The following is a 22,493-nucleotide window of genomic DNA, read 5'->3' as shown; positions in this document are numbered from 1 at the left end:
TGGTGTCAAGATAAGATGTTAGCTGCCTAGCTTTAGGCACCCAAATTAGCACCCAAATTAGAAAAGCTGGCTTTAACCGCTCTGTGCCTCAGTTTCCCCTTTTGTAAAATGGTGATCTTATGCTGACTTTACTTGAGGACCTGCCTTTGAGGCTGTTGCCGAGCTTATGATATTTGTAAACACTTTGAAACCCTCCAGTGGAAGACACCACTGCAGTGAAAAGTGCTGTTATCGTTTTATTCAAGGTGCTCATAATAGCCGCCCACCTCCAAGATAGGTTTTCATTACCCTCATTTTACAAAAGCGGAAACTGAGGCACAAAGCTGTGATGTGACTCACCCACACATACACAGTGAGTCAGTAGCACAGCTGTCAATAGGACTCCGGCATCCTGGCCCCCATCAAACCATGATCCCTAAATTATATTGGCCAGATTTGCAAACGTGCTCAGCATCCAGCAACTTCCATTGTCTTCAGTGGGGATGGTGGGGGTGATTCTCCATTGTTCTTAATGGGGGGTTAGGATTTTCCATTGGGCTCAAAGGGGAGAGGGTGTGTGTGTGGAGGGGGGGGACAGATTCTCCATTGTTCTCAGTGGGAGCTGCTGGGTGCTCACCATATCTGGAAATCCGGCCAGTTCATTTAGGAGTATAAATGGGAGCAGAACTCCTTTGAGAATTTGGCTGTGTATAATAAAGCAAAGTCTTTGAAGACAAATGGCTTGCAGTACTTTGGTCAAAAGACACTATTCTGGGTACAAAAGAGGGTCCATGGAGAATTATTCATGTAATATGGCTGCAGGAAATTGCGTACAAGATAAGAATGTGACCAGATCTTTTTGAAAAAACACGACTTCCTTATCTAGATGTTCTTTGCTCTAAAGTATTCTCTTCCACATCTGCCACCAACTTCCCTGATGAACATTCAATTATAAATGACTCCTATCGCTGACTACTTCCTCTGTCACAGTGGTATATTTAGATTTAGGAGGGGACAGTTTGTTACCATTGGTATTTAGATTACAGCTGTATGAATAATGGATTTTTCAATTTGCCGGTAATTTGGTACGTCATTTTGAACTGAAAATATCAGAATGTTTCCATTTGTTTGGATATTTTTTAGGATTTTTTTTGTTAACTTGGAACAATCTGATGAAGCTCACTCAAATTTGCAACATGTTTTGATTTCACCAAATGTGCATTTTTCTGCTAAAAAAAAGTTTGGGCAGCAAAATTTCCCCCTTCTCTGGTTTAGGTCTCTATATTGTTTGCAGTGCTCACGTGCATTTTTTTCTGCAGCCTTGTGATTCTGTCATTTCTCATGTGCTAAGAGGACTTGGAGAGATCATTACTCAGATGAACCACCCTCCAGGAACAGGAAGTAGTGCTGATGAACTAGCATGTGGTATTAATCTTGTTGAGTCCACATGGTGGTGTTAGGAGCACAGGGTGACACACAGCCTATGCACCTGGTGAATGTCACTTATTCAGTGTACAGTGTCTCAGCTGAGATGTGAAACAAAGAACATTGTGGTTGTTTAAGATTCCATTGCACTTTTCATATGGGATGAGGTATTAATTAGTTTTGAAGTCCTGCCCAAATTTCCACATGTCTAATTACATACTCTGCCTATCTAATCTCCATTGAAGGGAGTGTTCTTTTCCTGATTTAAACTGCCATGATGTGGTGCAATGTGACTGTTAAATAGTTGCTGGGTTCCACCTCAGAGGTGGCTGCATTTTAGTACTAGTGGAAGGGATCTTACTAAAGCTCTCCAGCTCTTTAATGCACCCACCCATCTATGGTCTCTAAATACCAGTCTTTGGAGTGCTTTGGGAGTCTTTGCTCTTTGCAAATATAATTATAATTGTTATGGCATTTGCAGGGTGGGAAATGACTGCTACAAATATTCCCCAGCCAGCAGGCTTTGCACATGTCTGTGGAAGCCAGTACCTGAGATGAGCTCTTCCCTGGAATGTGAAGCACGCAGCGTAGCAGCTGGGAGGAACAGGTTTGGCAAGAGGTGTAGGGTGTTCACTGCAGGAAGCTCATTCGCAGCCATTCACCAACACAGCTGGATGTCCCTCAGTGCCACGCTGGCCAGTCTGCCAGGCCCAAGAGGATGGAGACCTTGCGAAGGAGCCTTTCCCGCTGGAAGAGGTACCACATTAAGGTGCACTTGGCCGACGAGGACTTGCTGATTCCCCTCACTGTCAAGCCCACGGACAAGGTGATGGACCTGCGGGCTCAACTGGTGCGAGAGGGCATCACCTCTTGGAAGAAGACTTTTTACTACAACGCCAGGCAGCTTGGGGAAGAGGAGACTGTGAAGGAGGCCAAAATCCAGAATGGATCTGTCCTGCTTCTTGTCAGCCACAAGAGGTATGGGGGGAGATGGTCACTGTTTCCAGGGAGATGAACTGGGGGATGGGGGGAGAAAGGGGATGCTCAACTGATTCTTGATTGGAACTCTGGGATTTGCAAAGGGCCTAAGGATGCTCAGCTGCCACTGACTTTCAATGGGCATATCGGTGCCTAAACCCCTTAGGTTTCTTTGAAAATCCCATGCTCTATGCTTGAAGCAGGGGATCGGGAGAGAAAGGAAAAAACTTCCTCTTGTTTTAACCAATCCCTGTCCCCAGCTGGTTCTGCCATTCCTGACCATGCGGCCGACTTCTAAATAGAGGAGAGCAAAGAAAGACCCTCTTGAATCCTATTAAAATGTGCTGGGCTAAGGGAGTTTTGCAGAGCAAGGAAATGCTGCATCTCCTCCCAACTTGAGTGGAAAACATCCACTCAATATGCAGCGGCAGTCAAAAAAACAAACAGAATGTTGGGAATCATTAAGAAAGGGATAGATAATAGGACAGAAAATATCATGTTGCCTCTATATAAATCCATGGTACGCCCACATCTTGAATACTGTCTGCATATATGGTTGCCCCATCTCAAAAAAGTTATATTGGAATTGGAAAAAGTTCAGAAAAGGGCAACGAAAATAGTTAGGGGTATGGAATGGCTTCCATCTGAGGAGAGATTAATAAGACTGGGACTTTTCAGCTTGGAAAAGAGATGGTTAAGGGGAGATATGATTGAGGTCTATAAAATCATGACTGATGTAGAGAAAGTAGATAAGGAAGTGTTGTTTACTGCTTCTCACAACACAAGAACTAGAGGTCACTAAATGAAATTAATAGGTAGCAGGTTTAAAACAAGCAAAAGGAAGTATTTCTTCACACAGTGCACAGTCAACCTGTGGAACTCCTTGCCAGAGGATGTTGTGAAGGCCAAGACCATAACAGGGTTAAAAAAAGAAGTAGATAAATTCATGGAGGATAGGTCCATCAATGGCTATTAACCAGGATGGGCAGGAATGGTGTCCCTAGCCTCTGCCAGGAACTGGGAATGAGTGACAGGGGACAGATCACTTGATGATTAACTGTTCTGCTAATTCTCTCTGGAGCACCTGGCACTGGCACTGTCGGTAGACAGCATACTGGGCTAGATGGGCCCTTGGTCTGACCCAATAGGGCCATTCTTATGCTGCTTGATTCCACTTTATAGTAACTTGCTCCTTCCTTCCCTATTTACTAGCTGTCTCTGTGGGCCAGGTTTGAGCTGCCACCGTCCCTGTCTGAGGTGCTCAGCAGTGGGAAGTCAGCATGGTGGCAAGCCTGCAATGATGCAGGGCGGATGCAGCCCCACGCACCTTCCAGTGTGTTATGGGGCTGGACATAGACCTTGAAGGGCCAGCACTGAGTGTGAGCGGGACTGGCCGGGAAGCACAATGAGATTAGACCCAACTAAGCTGGGTGCTGTAGATTCAGTGCTCTCACGAGAGCAGCTCTTATGTTCTAGTAGGAGTTAAAGCAGAGAATCATGGTGAAAGAGACCTTTCCTCCACCAGGATTGCTCAGGGTGTCTGGTGAACACAAAGAGTTGTAATTTACACCATCTCACTACACCATCTTTTTGGAATCTGACCCATCACCATCAGCTCTGCTGAATTCTGTAAAGCATTTTGGCACACAGGAGGGAAGGTGCTGTACAAAATGGAGCTGAATCGCATTGTCTCCAGTTCAGATCCTTGAATCTAAACCCCACTGAACTGTGTGTGAATAGGTGAGATTCAAATTCACAGAGCCACATTTGCCCTTAAGGTTTTGGTACCTGGTTGGAGATTAATCTGGAACAGGCCTGTTTGCTACTTCAGAGGCCACCGAAATCTTAAGAGAACCACTGATCTCACAAGATTTCAGCCATTTCCTGCCTGAGCCAAGGCAAACTCATGAGATTTCAGCATTGTCCACCTGCCCACAAGTGTTGATTCAGCTTCACATCCAGACCACTCAGGTAATCTGGATCAGTACCCTTTTTCCTCTGCCTCCCCTCTTCTCTAGTGGTGGGAACTTTTTTGATTTTTGATGTTTATTTTTTATTGGAATTTTAAGCCTAAACTTTCTAAAGTGTCCAGTGATTTTGCTTAACGCAGTTACTGGAGTGCCCAGCCTGAGATGTCTTTAAAAATGCCTGATTTTCAGAAAGGGCTGACCATCTACCTTCTGAAAATCAGGGGTGAAATCCTAGCACCAGAGACATCAGTTGAGGTTTTGCCATTCAGGGCTCCAATGGAGCCACCCTTTAAGGTGGTGTCTCTAACTGGGCATCCAAAACCACTGGCCACTTCTGAAAATTTAGTGCTTATTTTATGGCTCAAATTTTTAAAAGTTTTGTTAAAAAGGGGAGTTTATAATATTATTTCCCTTGAATTTTATCAAAATTTGCCAGCTTCTGGAGATCAGCTTCTAAGCAAGCACCATGCGGGGGTCATCAGTATCTATTTACCCCACCTGCTACATACCCACATTCCTGGGGGCATCAGGAATTGTTAGTCTGCTAGCCCCTCTCTGTAGCCCCTGGTGCCTAAGCATGAGCTCCTAGCAAGGATGAAGGATTATTGGGTACTGCCCCCCACAAACAAGATTCAACCTGGCACAAATGGTACATGTCCAGATATTTGGGATGTATGTTTCAGAAGGGGTGCATGGGTCACTCTGAGCTATGTATTTGTGTGTGATGTTCGCACATGTGAATAAACAGTAATTATTGTCCTGGGTGTGGGGCTTGGCTTTTATTCAGTATCCGTCAGGTTGTGGCCTTCATGACTCAGTGCTTGGCCGAGATTTGTGTATGAACAAGGACTGGTTTTACTGGGGTGCTTGTCTGCAAATTGTTCTTGAGAGATCCCTGTATTACTCAAATCAACAAGCTGAGAATACAGGGATAGCGCTAGGCAGCTGGACCAGAGAACTTCCCTGTGATGGAGACTGCAGCACTGGTTCTGGCTTGGGTGCCTGGGAGCATCAGGTAGCAGAGAACATGCTGTTGGGTCTGCTTAGGAACTGTGGAACATCGGGTAACAGAAAATGTGGTGCTGGAGTCTGGATAGTGTTTCTGGGTGTACCAGGGTAATAGAGAAAGCAGCTCTCGTCAGCAGGCCAAGGATTTGAGGAGTTGGTTGGCATGGTTCCTGCCCTCCAAAGGTCAATCCCTAATTTTTTAAGATTTCCCTGCACATCCCAGCATCCCCTGCCTGCTCCTCTGTACCAAGACCCCAGCCAAGCAGAGCTATATTAATTCCCAAAGTGGAGCGCCTCGGATTGCCAAGGTTTGTGGGTCGGTGTCGTGCCCATAAATATTAATGATGGTGCTGCGTGCAGCGTGTCCTTCAGCAGGGGCTCATGGGACAGTGAAAATAACTCTATTTTTCATCCTCTCCCCTTTTAATGCTTTTGTAGATCATTGGCATTTAGCGAAGGCTGAGTCAGCACTTCCACTGCCTTCTCCTGTTTTCTGGAGTTTATAACATAGTGATAAACATTCACTTAAGGCTGCAGCTTGGCAGAAAAGGGCTCAGCCCAGCTGCTAATACTGAGCATTTATTTGGACCGCAGTGTTCAAAAGTTTGAACAAGCCATTCTGGAGTTCAATCAACATGATCTCTCTCCCGTGCAAAACAAACAGAAGGGTCAGAGCTGGGCAAATAAAATTCATCTTCCTGAATGAAGGGCTAGCATGGTCACTAATTGGATTATAGTAGCAACAGCTGAGATCAGGATTTCCTTGTGCTAGGAGAGGAAGAAACACATGGCAAGAGATAGTCCTTGCCCCTAAAGAAGTTCACAGACAAGACTGGGAGGGGAAAACAAGCACAGCGAAGGGAAACGATTTGCCCAAAGTCTTACAGTGGCAGAACCAAGAAGAGAATCCAAGTTTCTGGCCTTCCAGGTCAGTGTCCTTAGCTACTGGACAGCACTGCTTCTCTGTTCACAGAATAGGATTTTAGTGAGGTTCAAGTAGTGTATTGTTCTTGTGGTGTCTCTCTGTAAAGGAAGGAATTTCCTCCCAAACCATTTAGTCCTGGAATCTTGCAGAATTTGGTAAAATAAAGTATCTACATGATGAAGCTTTTCATCGTTCTCCTCCCTCTCTTGCCCTGGCTCTGCTATAGGCCACAGTCTGGGCTCAGTTACACCCTCCTGACTTTCGTGAGGCTGCACTAGGATAATTGGGCAGTTATGAAAGCAAAAGCAAAATCCTCTGTTCTGTGAAGTGCTCTCTTTGCTTTAAATTTCTATACTGCTTTCCTGAGAACCTCAAAGTAGTATAATGACAATAGCAACCACAATAATAATTAATATCTGAACCAACCTACAGATCTGTTTTAGAGTTTTTTGTTCTATCTATCTATCTATCTATCTATCTATCTATCTATCGATCACACCATTTCCAAAAAGCCATCACATGGCAACTGCTTTTTGTCCAGAACTCTGTTGGATCACTCAATATGCTCATGCAGCTTTCCCAGACACGAATGGGGATTCAGCGTACTCCAGCACATGCAACCAACAGAGCTGAACTCAAGGGGGTCTCGACCCTGCAATGGCCAGGTGCACAGAGCATTCAGAGAATTCATCTGGTGTTTTTTATATAAATCAGCAGCAAGATTGTGCCCCTGAGGGTGGAGGGACCTGAACGTAGCAGGACTGCACAAGATTTGCCCCAGGGTGCCAGTTCAATAGAGCTGTATCCTCTCTGGGCCACAGTGGAGGGCTCTCTGCATGCCAGCATGCAGGGGGATTTGAGGGTGTAATAGGGCAGGGACTGTGGATCCACAGCTATACAGATTCAATACCCAACCTACCCACCCCTCCTCCACCGCTCATGCACGCACATACACACATAACCTGCTCCTCCTACACACACTCCACCACTACTTCCAGTACAGCCTGGAGGTTGTAGTAACAGCCTATGGGTGAAATTTTTGTGCAGAAGGCTAGTCCTAGGTCTTCCCTGCACTTCAAAATAGGGCTGGAATATGACTTCTCTGGTGCCTAGACCTTGTGCTGCTCTCTGCCCAGGGATGAATTTCACCCTCAGATGTCACTCCTCAACACGTCTGTGCGGGTTCTATCTCCTCCATGACTGCCATGAACCACCCCCTTGCCCAGCAAGCCCCAATCCCAAGCCTTCAATAGCACTCTGTGGGTTTCTCTGCTCAGACAAAGCCACTTAGAATCTTCAGCATATGTGCAGTCCCAGGGTAGCCTTAATAATAGGCCTGGTACTATACTGGATAAATAACACATGCTTAAAAATAGCCCCACAGAAATATGTTCCCCGGTCACTAGCCTGGATAGTGCTTGCCTTTACCTTCAACCAAAGGATGGGGGTCTTTCTATATACAGTGTACTCACAATTATCCAAATAGCCTGGGAAGGGGGAATCACATGAATTTTATTGAGGTAATAGACAGTTAATCAAGAGAGTAGGAGCCATTCAGCAGCGGGGTGGCTGGTGAGAGTGAGGTGCAGTAGGCATCTTGCCAAGAAGGATTCATGCTGCCCATATCTGCCTGATCCCTGACATAGGCAATCTGCTTTCCTCCTCTCAGGTGAGGGAGGTGGGTTGTCCAGGTGCACATACTGGGAAGGAAGGGGAGGAATGGGAGGGAGGTGGGTTATGGTGGCTTCCAGAATGAGACCTGCAGGATGGCTGAAAAGCTTGGCGTGGAGGTGGGAGATCATCACTTGTGATGAGAGAGAAGCATCTAGTGTTGGGGCATTTAGTTGCAGGGCAGGGTGGTAATGGGGAGCAGGTCTGAGAAGCTAGAAGTGGGATCATGCCCCTTTGAGGTCTCACCACGGAGGCTTAGGCGGTTGAGAGAAGGCTGGGTGGAGAGAGGTGTGTGTGTTGCAAGTGAGGATTACCTCTGAGTTCTCCCCACGCTTGCCTGGCTGGCTCCACCACCCTGATGTTGGTAAAATGCACTGTTGATTGAGCCCTGAGTGTCTGTACCATGCTGGGAACACCCTGTTTCTTATTTAGATAACGCCATGCAGCGGAGCCCAGGCAACAAGAGATGGGGCAAGTAACAAAGGCAGAAGGGAAGCTGGTGGACGAGAGCTCGGCCCTGATTACCGGCTCTTGGTGAGTTCCTCGTCACATGCAGGCTTGACAGACAGTTCAATAAGCAGCTCAGAACATTCCAGCAGGGTGTCCAGGAATAAATAAGTCAAAGAGAGCATCACATAACATTTCTTCATCAGCGCAGCCTGTGGTCTGAGCCACCAAAGGCAAATACCGTGGAGACCTCCTTGACTCAGAAATAGACTCCCATCTTCATGTTACCCTTGTTCTGAAATTTGGAATTCACATGATGAAATCCAGATGGTGCATTTTTGCTTCCCCTGTCTTTTAAATCACAGTCTTTTCCTCTGAAGGAGCCAAAATGACCTGCCTTGAATTAGCTATGCATCTGCTCAGATACCTAGCGCCTATAGCTGGCAGCATTGCTAGACTCAGGGAGCCTTTTTGCATCTCAGGGAGATATCTGCAAGGAGTGAATTAACTATGGTTGTGCAGGGAGCTGCCTGTATTAATGTTTTTCTCTGAGATCGGCTTTGAATGACATCTATGATCTGCTTGACAATCTTTTATTCTAAATGCAGTTGTTGCCTTTCTTCAGAGCAGCAGGAACCAGCATGGTGCCATCCTTCAAATGATGGATTGTATTGCTTAGAGGGGTGGAAACCAACCCAGAAACGCTGGAAGGTATGGAAAGGGGACAAAACCAGTCACGTTTCTTAGAGATACACCCCTACTTTTGTCCCCTGTGTTTGGAAATAGCTGGCTAGGGAACCATATCTCTTTCTTTCTTTCTTTCCTTCTTTCTTTCCATTTTTGTTATGTTGCCATTTCTCATTAAGAGATTTTTAAAGTTAGGGGACTGAGACTCCATTGCCCTCTAGTGGTTGGATGGCTGGAAAACTGGTAGGAGTAATACCGCGGCCGCTAATTCATTCCTCTTTGCATCTTCCAGCTATTATTCTCCCCCCTACTGCCTTACCATTTTATTTTCAGTTGCTCTGTTGGTGATTCTTGCTAAATCTTGGGATCATACCATTAAGCTGCTCACAGAATTGGCCAAGCCAACTATTTATAATCTGTCTATTTTAGGCATCAAGGGTTTATGAATGCAGGGGTAGCTAATAAGGGATGATCTCATTGGTATATAGAGGTATGTTTAGGTTCCCTCTATATACCAAGGTGGCAAGATGGGTCTCATGCATGGCATGGTACCTCTGTATCCACTATGAAATAGTCCGGGCTCTTCAGACTAGCTTGTCAAGCTATTATTATATGTCTTAATATCATGAAGATGCCTATCATTCAAATGACTCCTAAATGGATCTTCGTCTTTTTCTCTGTACATTACAGGAGTGGACAAGGCAAAGGCAAAGAAGCTGCAGGGTGTGCACACTCCAGTCCACATTCCATGGCAGTATCATCATGGGGTGTAGGTGTTTGCCGATCTGCACTCTGCGCCATGGATGTTTGTGTCGGATTTGTTTGTCTCTGGGGTCCAACTGTTGCTGCGACATCTCAGATTGGATGATCAGGAACACTGCTGCTGTGTTCAACTCCCTCCAGCTCTGAGCTATAGTAACCCCCAACCTAACCTCTCTATGGGAGGTAACAAGTCCTGGCAGGACAGTCCCACCTAGTTGCCTTTTTCAGAAGACGTAATCCAGGATGAGGCATGCTGATAGGAAGCTGGAACCATCTCTGCGTGCCTCTGCTTTACCCAAGTTAGGGAAACATTGAGAACTTCAGTCTCCAGGGCCATCAGCTTGGCAGCTTTCCTCAGCACTAAATTTACTTTTTAAAGCTGTATCAGTGTTGCACCCAAAGGGAATGGAGGAACAGATGCAGCCTGTGGAGTCTGGCTTTAATTCATCTGCTTCGTTTAATTTCCTACCCTGCCTTCTAATCAGTGACATTGCATTGATGGCCCTGGGAATACTCCAGCTTCTCGTACAGGCGCTGTTTAGTACAACACAGTGGCTGTGCCATCTTAACTTGTTCACAGGATCTGACTCGGGGCATCTTGCCACGTTACCTCACAGGGGCTCTCTCGCTTAGGGTATCTGTGCCACGTTACCTCACAGGGGCTCTCACTCAGGGTGTCTGTGCCACATTACCTCACAGGGGCTGTGCCACATTACCTCACAGGAGCCCTCTCAATCAGAGTGGCTGTGCCACGTTACCTCACCGTGGCTGTGCCACGTTACCTCACTGGGGCTGTGCCATGTTACCCCACAGGGACTATGCCACATTACTTCACAGAGGTTCTCTCGCTCAGGGTGGCTGTGCCACATTACCTCACAGGAGCCCTCTCAATCAGGGTGGCTGTGCCACATTACCTCACAGTGGCTGTGCCATGTTACCTCACAGGGTCTATGCCACGTTACCTCACAAAGGCTGTGCCACATTACCTCACAGGGCCTCTCTCGCTCAGGGTGGCTGGCTACATTATCTCACAGGGGCTCTCTCAGTCAGGGCGGCTGTTCCATGTTATGTCACAGGGGCTCTCTCGTTCAGGGCATCCGTGCCATGTTACCTCACAGGGGCTGTGCCATGTTACCTCACAGGAGCACCCTCGCTCAGGGTGGCTGTGCCTCGTTATCTCACAGGGGCTGTGCCATGTTACCTCACAGGAGCACCCTCGCTCAGGGTGGCTGTGCCACGCTACCTCACAGGGGCTGTCTTACTCAGGGCAGCTGTGCCATGTTACTTCCCAGGGGCTCTCTCAGTCAGGGCAGCTGTGCCATGTTACCTCAGAGTGGCTGTCCCAGGAGGGTTGTGGCCCTTTTCTGTTGGCTGACCAAATTTCCGCCTCCATCTTCGTTATGTGCTGTCGATGTTCATCCACAGGAGCACCATTTGTTCATTCAGTAATCCAAAGCCAAGACACACTGAAACCAGGAAGATGTCCTTCTGGGTGACTGCTCTCCTTTTGTGAGGCTCACGGTATATCCTGCATAGTATAATCTGTATCAGATTGCTTTTACCTGCTAAAATGGAGAAGTAGGATCTAGTAGGAATGCAGCTGCATGGTGGAATAAAAACTTTGGAGAGCACAGTCAAAAATAAGTATTTATGCCATCCTTTGCCACTGTGCTATGGGTGCCACTCAACTGCTCATTATGAAATGTTAAAGAAAATCAAACCGCGTGTGTCTTTCAATTTTATAGGAATGAGTTAGAGATGCCTTTAGGCACTCGTGTGCCTCAATAATGTGTATGAGTCTAAACTTAGACAGGTCAAGATTGCTACCTTCCTAAAAATTTGATGATAGCTGTGGTTTTTCGTGGATCCGTCCTGTAAGTCACAGGTCTATGCCATAGGGTAATTGCCAGTATCCCCATATAGCATCAATGCCTGAGTGATGCTCGGATAATATGATGACAGACATATATGTTTTCAATGAATCTATCTACAGTTCTCTTATACACAATAACTCCCCTGACCCTGATAACCTTTTAAGTGCTATTGCAACATTATTTATTTTATTATCATATTTCCATTGCTGTGTTCCCATGTGTGGTGCTAATGTTTAAATTCAAATGTTTAAATTCAGAGGAATATTTAAATAAATAAACGGATATTTTTAAAAAACAACAAACCCCACTTCATTGGAATTAAACAAAATCCCAAAGGGATGTGGAAGAAGTATTTCTTCAGAACTTCCCCATTGCTCTGTGTCTTCTTTTACACCTGTTCAAAATCAGGGCCAAGCGGGGGTATGATGTGACAAGATTCTGATTTAGGAGCATTTTGTACCACTTTGCATTGGTGTAAATGAGTGCACAAGGCGCAGGCTTGTGGAAAATCAGGCAGCTTGTTTTCTCAGCAAAACCGAACTTTGGGGCCTAAATTGGCCCACTTCTGTTTCTTGATGCATACATTATGGCTAACAGCCAGAGGCAAGTGTTTTAAGGGTTATCTGGGCTTGTAGAGTTCTTGTCAGCCTCGGGTAGAAAGCAATCCCAGTACGCATCCCATTGAAATGATGGCTTGTAAAGAAGTGCAGAGAACAGGAGCAAGAGGTCGTGAAACAAGATGGATGAGATGGACTCAATGACCTGCTAGAAGCTACTGCTACGTAGCTCATACTTCTGCTTGGAAAGGCCTTTGCAGCTGCCATAAATGCCTCTAAATAGCCTTATTTTCCCCGCCAGCAGAGAAATAAGCAGCTTCAACGGAGAGGAGTAAATCCACTTGACTGGAAACATTGTTGGGATAACCTAGTTATAAGTAATAACCCAATCTCTCCACCCAGACAAAGCCAGCCTTATCCACCAAAGAATCAGTGTATCACTCCTAACATTTCCAGTTTCAACCAAACAAGGGCCCAGGAGGGGAAAAAGGCATCAAGGGAGAATGATTTGTAAGAGGTGAAGGGGAGCATTGGTAATCTGGGCTATAAACAGTGCATGTGCCATGAGCTAAAAGTCCAGGCCCCTCTGATGTTATAATGACTTTTTAAAAGAATTGACTATAAGCAGGAAGAGCTTGATTCTCATGTACACTCTGGCCACTTTACCCACCCGCCCAGTAGTGCAAAGTGGCCATAAGACTGTTTTACACAGCCAGCGCAGTGGAAAGGGGATTATGGCCTGTCATATTTGGTTTTCCGGCCCTCAGGGGTGTAGTTTGCCCCCCCTCCATATTTCAATATATAGAGACGAGAAGACAATGTTATCTAGTGGTTAGAGCCCTGTATTAGGCATCAGAAAACCTGGATTTTGTTCCTGGCTCTGCCACTGACCTGTGGTGTCACCTTTGGAAAGTGACTTCCACTCTCTGCCTCTATTTCCTCTCTCTCCCTTTTAAGGTTGTAAGCTTTTTCCAGCCAGGGAAGGTATCTCACTCTCTGCATATACAGCGACCAGCATAATAGAACCTCAATAGCTGTTGGCTTCTCTAGGTGTTACTGTGACATAAATAATAATAATCTGTTATCTGAAGAAAGATTTATAAACAATATTTTGCATTTCTTTAGCACTGCGCCTTGCAGCATTTCAAAGGAGCTTTGCAACTAATAATTCATCCCCAAAGCACCCCTGCTATTTATCCACAGTCTATTGATGGATGGAATCTCGATGCTCAGTTTAAGGACCAGTTTGGCAATCTGAGTGAAATTCTGGCTCTATTGAAGTCAATGGCAAAACTCCCATTGACTTTTGTGGGGCCAGGATTTCACTCCACGTATTTAATGTCCTCCACAAAAAATGTTCAATTAAAGTGGATCAAATTCTGTCCTCTTTTATTCTTTGTAAATCCAGAGTAGTGCCATTAAAATGAGTGGAGTTAACCTAATCCAAATGAGATCAGAATCTGGCCTAGACTGTTTCAGCACACAATGAAGACTGACTGAATTATGGAAAATAGGAGATAAATGCATCCCCTACACCAAACATAAAGGTCCATAGTCTTCTCCCAGTTATATTGGAGTAAACCTGGAGCAAGCCCATTTACTTTAGTAGAGTTACTCTAGATGTACGCTAGGATCTGGCTCAGAATTTGTTAGCTGAATGTACACTGCCACTGAAACACAAATCACACCGCCTAATCTGAATAGATTTGAACAATTTCTTACTTTTCTTTCATTTAAGTAAGTGCCTCTGCATCCTGACAGCTGATTAGCCCTTTCAGAAAATCAACCTCACCAAACAGACAGCTACAAATAAGCCCTGTTACCTCTAGTGTTTTCAGAATTGTAGAGATGAGCCCGAAGTGCTCACCTTGGTTTCAGATCCAAGCCTCCCCAAAATTTAGTTTGTGCCCTGTCCATCTCTATACACGCCACAGATCAGCCTATAGGAACATGGGACCTGCCAGGCTGTTTCAAATCAGGAATCCATCTAGTGCAGTGTCCTGCCACCAGAAGTGGCCTGTACCAGCTGCTTCAGAGAAAGGTGCAAGAAACCCTGCCATAGAGAGTTATTATTATTAATATTCCATTGTGCCACTGGACAGAAATGTTCAGGAGGAAGCCATAAATGGGGCTGCTTTCACGCCATTGCCCTGTTCCCTGGGGTCAGTTACTTCTCTCCGCTGTGGCCCAGTTCTTCCATCTGCAAACAGGGATCTGAATACTTCAAGGGGGAGGTTGTGAGGCTTAATTAGTGTCTACATCGTACACTGGGATCCACAGATGAAAGTAATTGGAGACAAGGTCTGATTAAAATCATAACTGTGGTAGTGTCTTCCATTGGAAGATGAAAGTGGGTTACCCGGCTTGGTCTATAATTTGGTTTTTATCTGGGTTAGCATTGCTCTTCTTATAATTGGTAAAATATATTTTTACTATTTTTTAAAAAAAGACAAACAAAATTAAATCCTAAGAGGAGGGGATTCTGGGTGGTCAAAACTGGCCAAACACAAATAGTGTCGGTAATCAGCAAACACATTAATAACCGTTATGGAGAATGTTTGAAGGGTAAAGTGTTCTCTGGAAGTTGGATAAATCTTCAGTCTGAACTCTCTTCTTTCAAGAGAATGCGAGGGAAAGTGACTCTGACAGTAATGTCAAGCAGAATCAGATGCATAGCCTATAACTATAGACTTCAACTATATTGGCTAGAATCATGAGCAGTACTGCCTGAGTGATCTCATCAGTTTTGATGACACTATTCACAGGCTAAGGTACTATTTAATCTGAATAAGGGTGCTAGAACCTAACCTGGTAGGCCTTATTTGATCTCACATTCCAATAACTCTATTGACCTCGGTGGATTTACTCCTGATTTACTCTGGTGAAATGTCTCTGCATCCTGACAATTGATTAGCCCTTTCAGACAAATAAACCTCACCAAATAGAGTAACTTCACCTGAGTAGGAGTACTTGTGGCATCTTAGAGACTAACAAATTTATTGTAGCATAAGCTTTCGTGTGCCACAGCTCACTTCATCGGATGCATGTAGTGGAAAATACAGAAGGAAGATATACATATACACAGTGAACATGAAACAATGGGTGTTACCATACACATTATAAGGAGAGTGATCACATGGGTAAGTCCCTTGGGCCTTGATGGTTAGAGGCCACATCATGCCTCTCTTAAGTCAGGTAGCAACAAATAATCCCATTCATGTCAGTAAGGGGATTGGTATCTGGCCCAAAGTGGTTGTAGAATTGGGCCCTAAGTGAAGTCAGAATCAGGTCCAGTCATTATGAGCCCTGAACCAGTTAACCTAACTATAAACCAGCATTCTTAAAATCTCAATGCATTTAAAAATATGTTTAACTGCTGTATTAATTGTATTGTTTCTACTCTTCTAAAAAGCTCATTTGAATAATTCCCACAAGGCATTGGTGTTGGCCTTGAGATATTTAAATGAGCAAGAAGACGTTTGTTTGCTTCTTTTTGCCAGGAATCTCTTTAAACCTAATTTGTAGCAAAGACTGAGTGCTGGGCTGGATGCTCAGCTGTTTAAATAGATGTAGCTCTATTGATTTCAGTGGTGTAATGCTGATTTACACCACTGAGGATCTGGGCCAAGAAGAAGAAGAGAAAAACAAACAGAAAACAGATCACAGTCTTATTAGATATGAGACCATCTGACCAGGTCCCTCTGGGTGACAGGTTATTTGCTAAAAAATTGATTCTTCTAAACTGGCAGTCCTGTCCATTTGAGATATTGATGTGTGGAGTCCATGGCTTGGTGACCCACTGCTGCCCTTGAAAGCATCTCTTTTAAAGTGATGGCGTGATTGAGGGCTTTCTTATTATCTTCTCTGGCTTCCTAAGCACGTGCAGGTAATGTGTAAATTAAAGCTTTTCACTGAGAAAATCATCATCATTTAATTTTTATTAAATAAAGCACAGCATTTATATAAAAACTCTTTGTGAATCCTAGAACACACCAGCATGGAAGATATCCTGTACTATTACATTTAAGTGAATTGAGTGCTGGTGAAAAGAGGTTTTGAGTATCATAATGATGAGAAAGTGGTGATAGCTAGATTAGATTAGACAGATATGGTAATAAGAAAGAATAGATAGGTAAGCGTGAGGTGATAGCTCTGAAAACTGAAGTCCTCTGTTTATCCGCAGAATTCTACTCTTCCACTTCTGCGAAGTCCTTCTGTACTCCTGGAGTGAAGCACATTGGAAGAAGGGCAGCTTGAGGAAGTCTGTGGAATTCACTGCCACCGATATATCCTTGAGGCCAAGAGCTTGGTAAGTTCAAAAGAAAGGTGAGCTGGATGGTGAGAAGATCCACAGCGTCATGAAATAGAAAATAAGAAGTATACAAGGGGTTTAAATGCTCATGCTTCAGGGTAGAACCCGACAACTCACTGGAGTTAGGGAGTAGCTTTTCCTAGGTTCATTAAACTGCTGGGGTTCTTGTGCCTTCCTCTGAAGCAGTTGGAGACAGGATGCAACTTTCCCACCAACTCTACATTCACTTATCTCGGCCAGGAGTCATTCCCTTGTCTGTCTTAAAGCCGGGATGGTTTCCCTATTTTTCTAGGCAGGGATAAAAAATGTTCTTCCGGGTAGATCCTCAGCTAAAAATACCTGATTATCCAGACCTGATGGTTTTCTAAAAGATCTGCTCCAGGAATTATTTTGGGGAAGTTGTCTGGCCTATGGCAGACTAGAGGATCACAGTGGTCCCTTCTGGCCTTGGAATCTATGAATCACCAGATTAAAAATATTCATCACGATGACATGGAGACTTCAAAAGCACTGATACATTATCTTTGTAACTCACCTGTTGCATGGATTTATTTTATCTTTTCCCCTTCTTTCCACAGCAGCGGGAGGTTTAGAAGGCAATTGCCAGCCTCCTTCCCTGTCTGTCTGTCTGTCTGTTCTGTGCAAAAGGCGGTTTCTCCTAGGGATAAGGTTGAAGATAATTATTTTAAGTGGCAATTAAGCACCAGGTGGTTGCAAAAAGCTGCAGCTTTCTCCATTTCATATGGAGAAACAGCTTGAGACACTGTTTCCCTTTCTTCCCTGAAGCTGGGAGGTTTCTCCTTTGTTTTGCGCCTGGCATTGTGGTTGCTTTTCGTCTCCTCCAGAGTAATCCAAAGTGATTGGGTATGCAGGGGGAAATGGGAGACTGGAACAGTTGCTGTGGCACCTTGGAAATGTACCCATTTTTGTAGCAAATGGAATTTCACAATAACAGTTTGTTCTCTGTGTTTCATCTGCTTTGCAAACACAGGGCCCAGTTCTGCTTTCAATTAACCCCAACAACTGGCTTGTGCTGGCCACTGTCAGAGAGTATGTGTCAGACTAGGTGGACTGTTGTTCTGATCCCATGTGGAAATTCTTGTGACTCCAGTGAAGTTGCCTGGGTTTAACTGAGATTAGTTGGTTAATAGCAGCCCTGTAGGTATAGTTAGTTATCAAGGGGGAAGTAGCTGAGTTGTAGTGACTCAAAGATACACAGCAAGTCATTGAGAGAACTGGGACCAGAACCTAGGTTATTTGACTTTCAAACCCTTGTTCTAGGTCCTATACTATACTGCTGCTTGGCACAAAAATACCATTCTGAGAACAGAGCAGGCATGGCTGTGAATTTGAGGAGAGGATGCTGAAGCTATCGCTGCGCCAGCAAAGTCCCATAGTGGCTGCTACTCCTTTAGAAAGGGGGAAAATATTTACCTTAATCAACAAAACTCTCACAAATGTTTAGAGAGTTTTGTGCCTCTCTGTATCCTGCAGAGTCTCTCCTGAACATTGTGGGGAGATAGAAGAGAGAACTGCTCGCCAGGACTCCTCAGTTCCATTCCCAGCTCTACCACTAATTTGCTATGTGACCTTGGGCAAATCGCTTAACCCTCCTGTGTTCCTTGCTTGATGATGAGCTAGCTTTGACCAATGATACCATTCAGCCACACTGGAGCAGCCTATCCAGGTTCCAGTCACTGACATGGCGATAGGAGAGAGCCAGACAAGGGCAGTTATTGGCCCACTGCATTTTGTATAAGGCTCTGCAAAGCCCGGCATATTTTCTAGGCTTAACATTAATTTAGAAATAGCCTTTTTGTGTCTCCGCTTGAAAAGGGGACGCAAGTGACCAGCTCAGAGGATTTCTGTCAGACAGGCTCATTACAAATTGTATTGAATAACTGGGTGTTACTTTTTCTCTCTGGTTGTAATGATTTATCTCCCTCGAATTATGCACTGTTGGTGAGAGTAATTTCCTCTGATTTCAACAAGGGTGGAATTATGGCTCTCTTTGTTTGGTGTGCTAACGGAATCAGAATTAATATCTTGCCCTGCCTGGCTTATCTTTGCCAGACAGGAGTTATTGACTTTACCTGCTCTGTTTTTCTTCCCCTTCCTGCCCTAACTAAAATAATTTGATTTTGAGCTATACTTGGAATAGGAAACACCCCAAATCAAACTTCAGATTCTCCAGTGTGAGTCAGACCTCAGTGCCACTGATCCCCAAAACGTCTGCAAAGAGGCTGCAAAGTAAGAGTGTGAATAGAGCAGGGAGGGCTGTGGTAGCAGGCTTTCTGGGTTCTATTCCTGCTCTGCCACTGACTTGTGTGGTCTCAGGCTGCATTTCTCTGTGCCTCAGTTACCTTGTCTTTAAAATGGGTCCAGCTGGACAGCATTAAAAGCAGTTTGCCAACTGGCTGAATAGACCAGTGAGGAATCTGCACCCACTATAGGGCCTGACAAGTGGTATCTACTCTGCAGAAGGAGATATCTCTGCTGTGGTCTGTGCTTGTGGCATTGTACCACAATCCATTCCTGGGTGTCTCAGTTGGGTTACTGAAACATTGGTTAGCAGCAGATCAAGCAGGAGCCTGGGGAATGTCTCAGCATAGCCTTGCAATAAATGAGGAAAGGCCATGGACCCCCACTGGGAGATGGGTACCATAGCAACCACAATCACACAGATTGGAGGAAGGAGCCAATGGGACACTGATACCACATGCCTGGTGGAACAGCCCCCTCACCTATCTAGAGCACTTACAGAATTGCATCTTCTCTGCCAGTCCTCATCATCTTCCTAACCACCTGTCCGATCACGGCCTGGAGACTAGTGAGCAGTAAGTACCTGCTGACATCCTTGCCCTTCATCTGGCTTGGCTTCTTAGCCTCCTGGCAGGTGCCTCACAAGAGAGAGATGCCGATGCAGAGCATTGGTTGCTGGCACAGGCTGGATGTAATAGCCACTATCTCTGGCCTATGAACCTGCTGCCTCGGTGCATGGCAACACAACAGCCTCGCTGATCCATTTCCTTCTTCTATCCTGGGGGTGACATGCTGTTGTTTGGACCTGATTTGGCTGCCTGTCATCTGTGTGGGCACAGGCTGTGTTTCTTATTCTGGTAGCTTCAGTGTCTCATTTGCTTGTGTATGGATAACTGTACCTCTACACAACACTGTTGTACATTATCTATCTATCTATCTATCATCTATCCCACACTCATCCTTCATCTCTCAGAACCATGCAGAACATGATACAAAGCCAGCAGAGTCTTTGTTTCTTCCTCTCTCACCCTACTATCCTTTACCACCTAAAACTTGGATTCTGTCTTACTCATCAAGTGGCTTCATGCTGTCTTGCCCACCTAACCAAGTAGAGGAGTTGAGGTGCTGCCTCTGCTCCATGACATTCAGCATGCCCTATTGCCACCTTGTCTCCTCAGCCTCCTTAATCTTCCTTCTTTCCTTCATTCTTGCCCACCCCTTATGGCTGCTCCTGACCTTTGGCACATCTTAGGCTAAAGGGTGAAGAGGTGTAGGCTGCAGCTGCTCTGTCTCTCTTGCTGATGTTTAATTTTAACACCATACATCATTTTGAAATACTATTGGCACGAAGGATGCACTACATTATAAAGTTGCATGGTACTAGATGATATCCCCAGGAACAAAGATCCTGACACAAGCTCATCCAAGAGATTCAGGCTAATGGATAATTTTATGACCAATAATCGCTTTTGCAGTTATATATATATACAAGATAAGGGCCATCAAATCTCCTGCTCCAGGGTAGAAGCTGCTCATTGGTGCTTTAGTGTGCACATGTCCATGTATGTGTATGCATGTGCAAGGAACTACATGCATGTAGATGTGTGCTCACATGCACGTATATCTCGCCATAGGCATTTATATGCATGCAGGTGTGTGCAGCTGTATGCACGTGAATGTATATGAGGCATATCTCTGTGCATGTGCATGTATATGCATGCATTTGTGTTTGAGGTGCAGCTATGTGTGAGTGTGGTGGGGGTGTTCATTTTCCTTTGAAAACTCAGGAACTGGCAACTCATGGAAACAGGATGGATCTGATGAACCAACTGTGCGATCATGGTGTTGCTATGCTCTTCCTTTGTGATGTCTGCTCCAATATGTGTTGAATTACAACCACTAATGTTGGGCTTTGCCTCCTGTTGTGTGATGTTATGTTGTTCTAGATTCTCTACATATTGCATTGTTTGTCTTTCTCCTCTTCCCGCCCTCCCCCCTTTGCTGGGTTGTTTGTTTTCACTTCATGTGTGGCATCAAAAGGCTGTTTGAACAGCAACTACCCAATCTGAATGAAAGGGACCGTTGCTTTTGGAAGATTGAATGGATGCCTGCAGCAGAACAGATACTAAATTATGAATTAGCTGGTGTGTTTTTTTCCCCCTCACTCTAATTAAAATGTAGTGGCCATGAAGTAATAATGAAAGGCTGAACACACACTCATTATTTTTATGACTAAACCCAAGTGGACCAGAACTCTAAAAAGGCTCTGTTTGGCATCCCATCTCCCTCCATAAAGACTGTAATAAATATCAGCCACATTGATTTTCTTTCCCAGTGAATCCATTGCTATTTGTTCTGGTCTAAGTGCACTGTGTTTTCCTCAGAGGTTTCCTTTTGCTTTGACCGTTCTATTATCATTTTTTTTTTTGCAGTTGTTGTTAATCTGTGTTGAGTGTGTAATTGAGATCCTAAGAGGGAGATTAGCAGGAACCCCCTTGGGAAGACATCTGACCTACACAAGGAAGCTAATACATAAATACAGAGCCCAAACCATTGAGGCTAACCGCACCATTTACCTGGATGGTACCATCCCTTCATCAAGAGCCTCTCAGAGCCCCAGAGCTGAGCACCATCTCTGTCATTAGCCCCAGGTAGGTGTTTCTAACTCTGGCGTGATTTCTGTATTCATTTCTCCCCCTCTTGGGGGAAGTTGGCTTGATGATTTGCTGGGTCAGATTCGCCTCTCATCTGCACCTGGCTTGCAGGAGAGGATTGCAGGCTGGTGGGAGAGCGACAGAGGGCCCCAGGCTGATTGTACATAATAGATTCTTTGGTGGGATGATGGTCTGTGGCTTGTGCTGTGCAGGAGGTCACGCTGGATGACCATAATGGATTTCTTCTGGCATTGGGAGCCATGAGGGAGATTTTGAAAGGCATAAGTAATAGTCAGCTACCTAATTCCCACTGCTTTTCTGTGGGAGTTAGGGCTCAATCCTCCAAGGTATTTGGTTACCCATTTCCAATTGGTGTCAATGGGAGTTAGGTGCATAGGAGCTTTTGAAAATCCCATTAGGCGCCTGTCTGCACCTTTCAAAATCTGGCCCTGAAGTAACTTGTCACACAGGGAATCTAGGGCAGAGCTAAACATCTGTCTCCTGAGTCGCAAGTCATTAACTGCAAACCCAACCTCCCTCCTGCTGTTCTCTGCATCGATTCAGACCAGAGCTACAAAATTGGGATCCAGTTTACAACTGGTTTTTCTCAGTTGCCCCTGGATTTGGATTAATGGTTCTCAAAATAAGGCACATAATCAACATGCGTGTGCTGACATATTACATAAATTATCAAAGCGATCTCCTGAATCCCTGTCAATCCCTCTGCTGCTCCACTCTCCTCTCTCACCCGCCCTCACACTCACTTGTGCCATGTCTAAATTCCAGACTATAAGTCTGTGAGGCCAGAACCATGTCTCCCTTTCCTGCATCACTTCTGGGGTGGCCACATTTTGCTCTCAATAATATCAAGCTCTTATCTAGTGAATTTCATCAGTAGCTCTCACGGCATTTTACAAAGGAGGTCACTTTACAGATGAGGAAACTGAGACGCAGGGAGATGATGTGACTTGCCTAAGGCCAC

At 45.0% G+C, this 22,493-nt stretch overlaps 1 protein-coding gene across 1 annotated transcript in view; it reads left to right on the top strand.

The window, feature by feature from the left end:
• Nucleotides 1-2,122: 2,122 nt before the first annotated feature.
• Nucleotides 2,123-22,493, top strand: part of TINCR (TINCR ubiquitin domain containing) — a 33,931-nt gene continuing 13,560 nt past the window's right edge. The window contains exon 1 of the mRNA XM_050934513.1: nucleotides 2,123-2,382. Within this exon, the coding sequence (XP_050790470.1) occupies nucleotides 2,123-2,382 (260 nt within the window). The remainder of the gene's footprint in view (nucleotides 2,383-22,493) is intronic.

Source organism: Gopherus flavomarginatus, chromosome 24, assembly GCF_025201925.1.
Source record: "Gopherus flavomarginatus isolate rGopFla2 chromosome 24, rGopFla2.mat.asm, whole genome shotgun sequence".
NCBI lineage: Eukaryota > Metazoa > Chordata > Testudines > Testudinidae > Gopherus > Gopherus flavomarginatus.
Note: the sequence above shows the minus strand (reverse complement) of the source record. Positions and strands in the feature narration are given on the sequence as shown.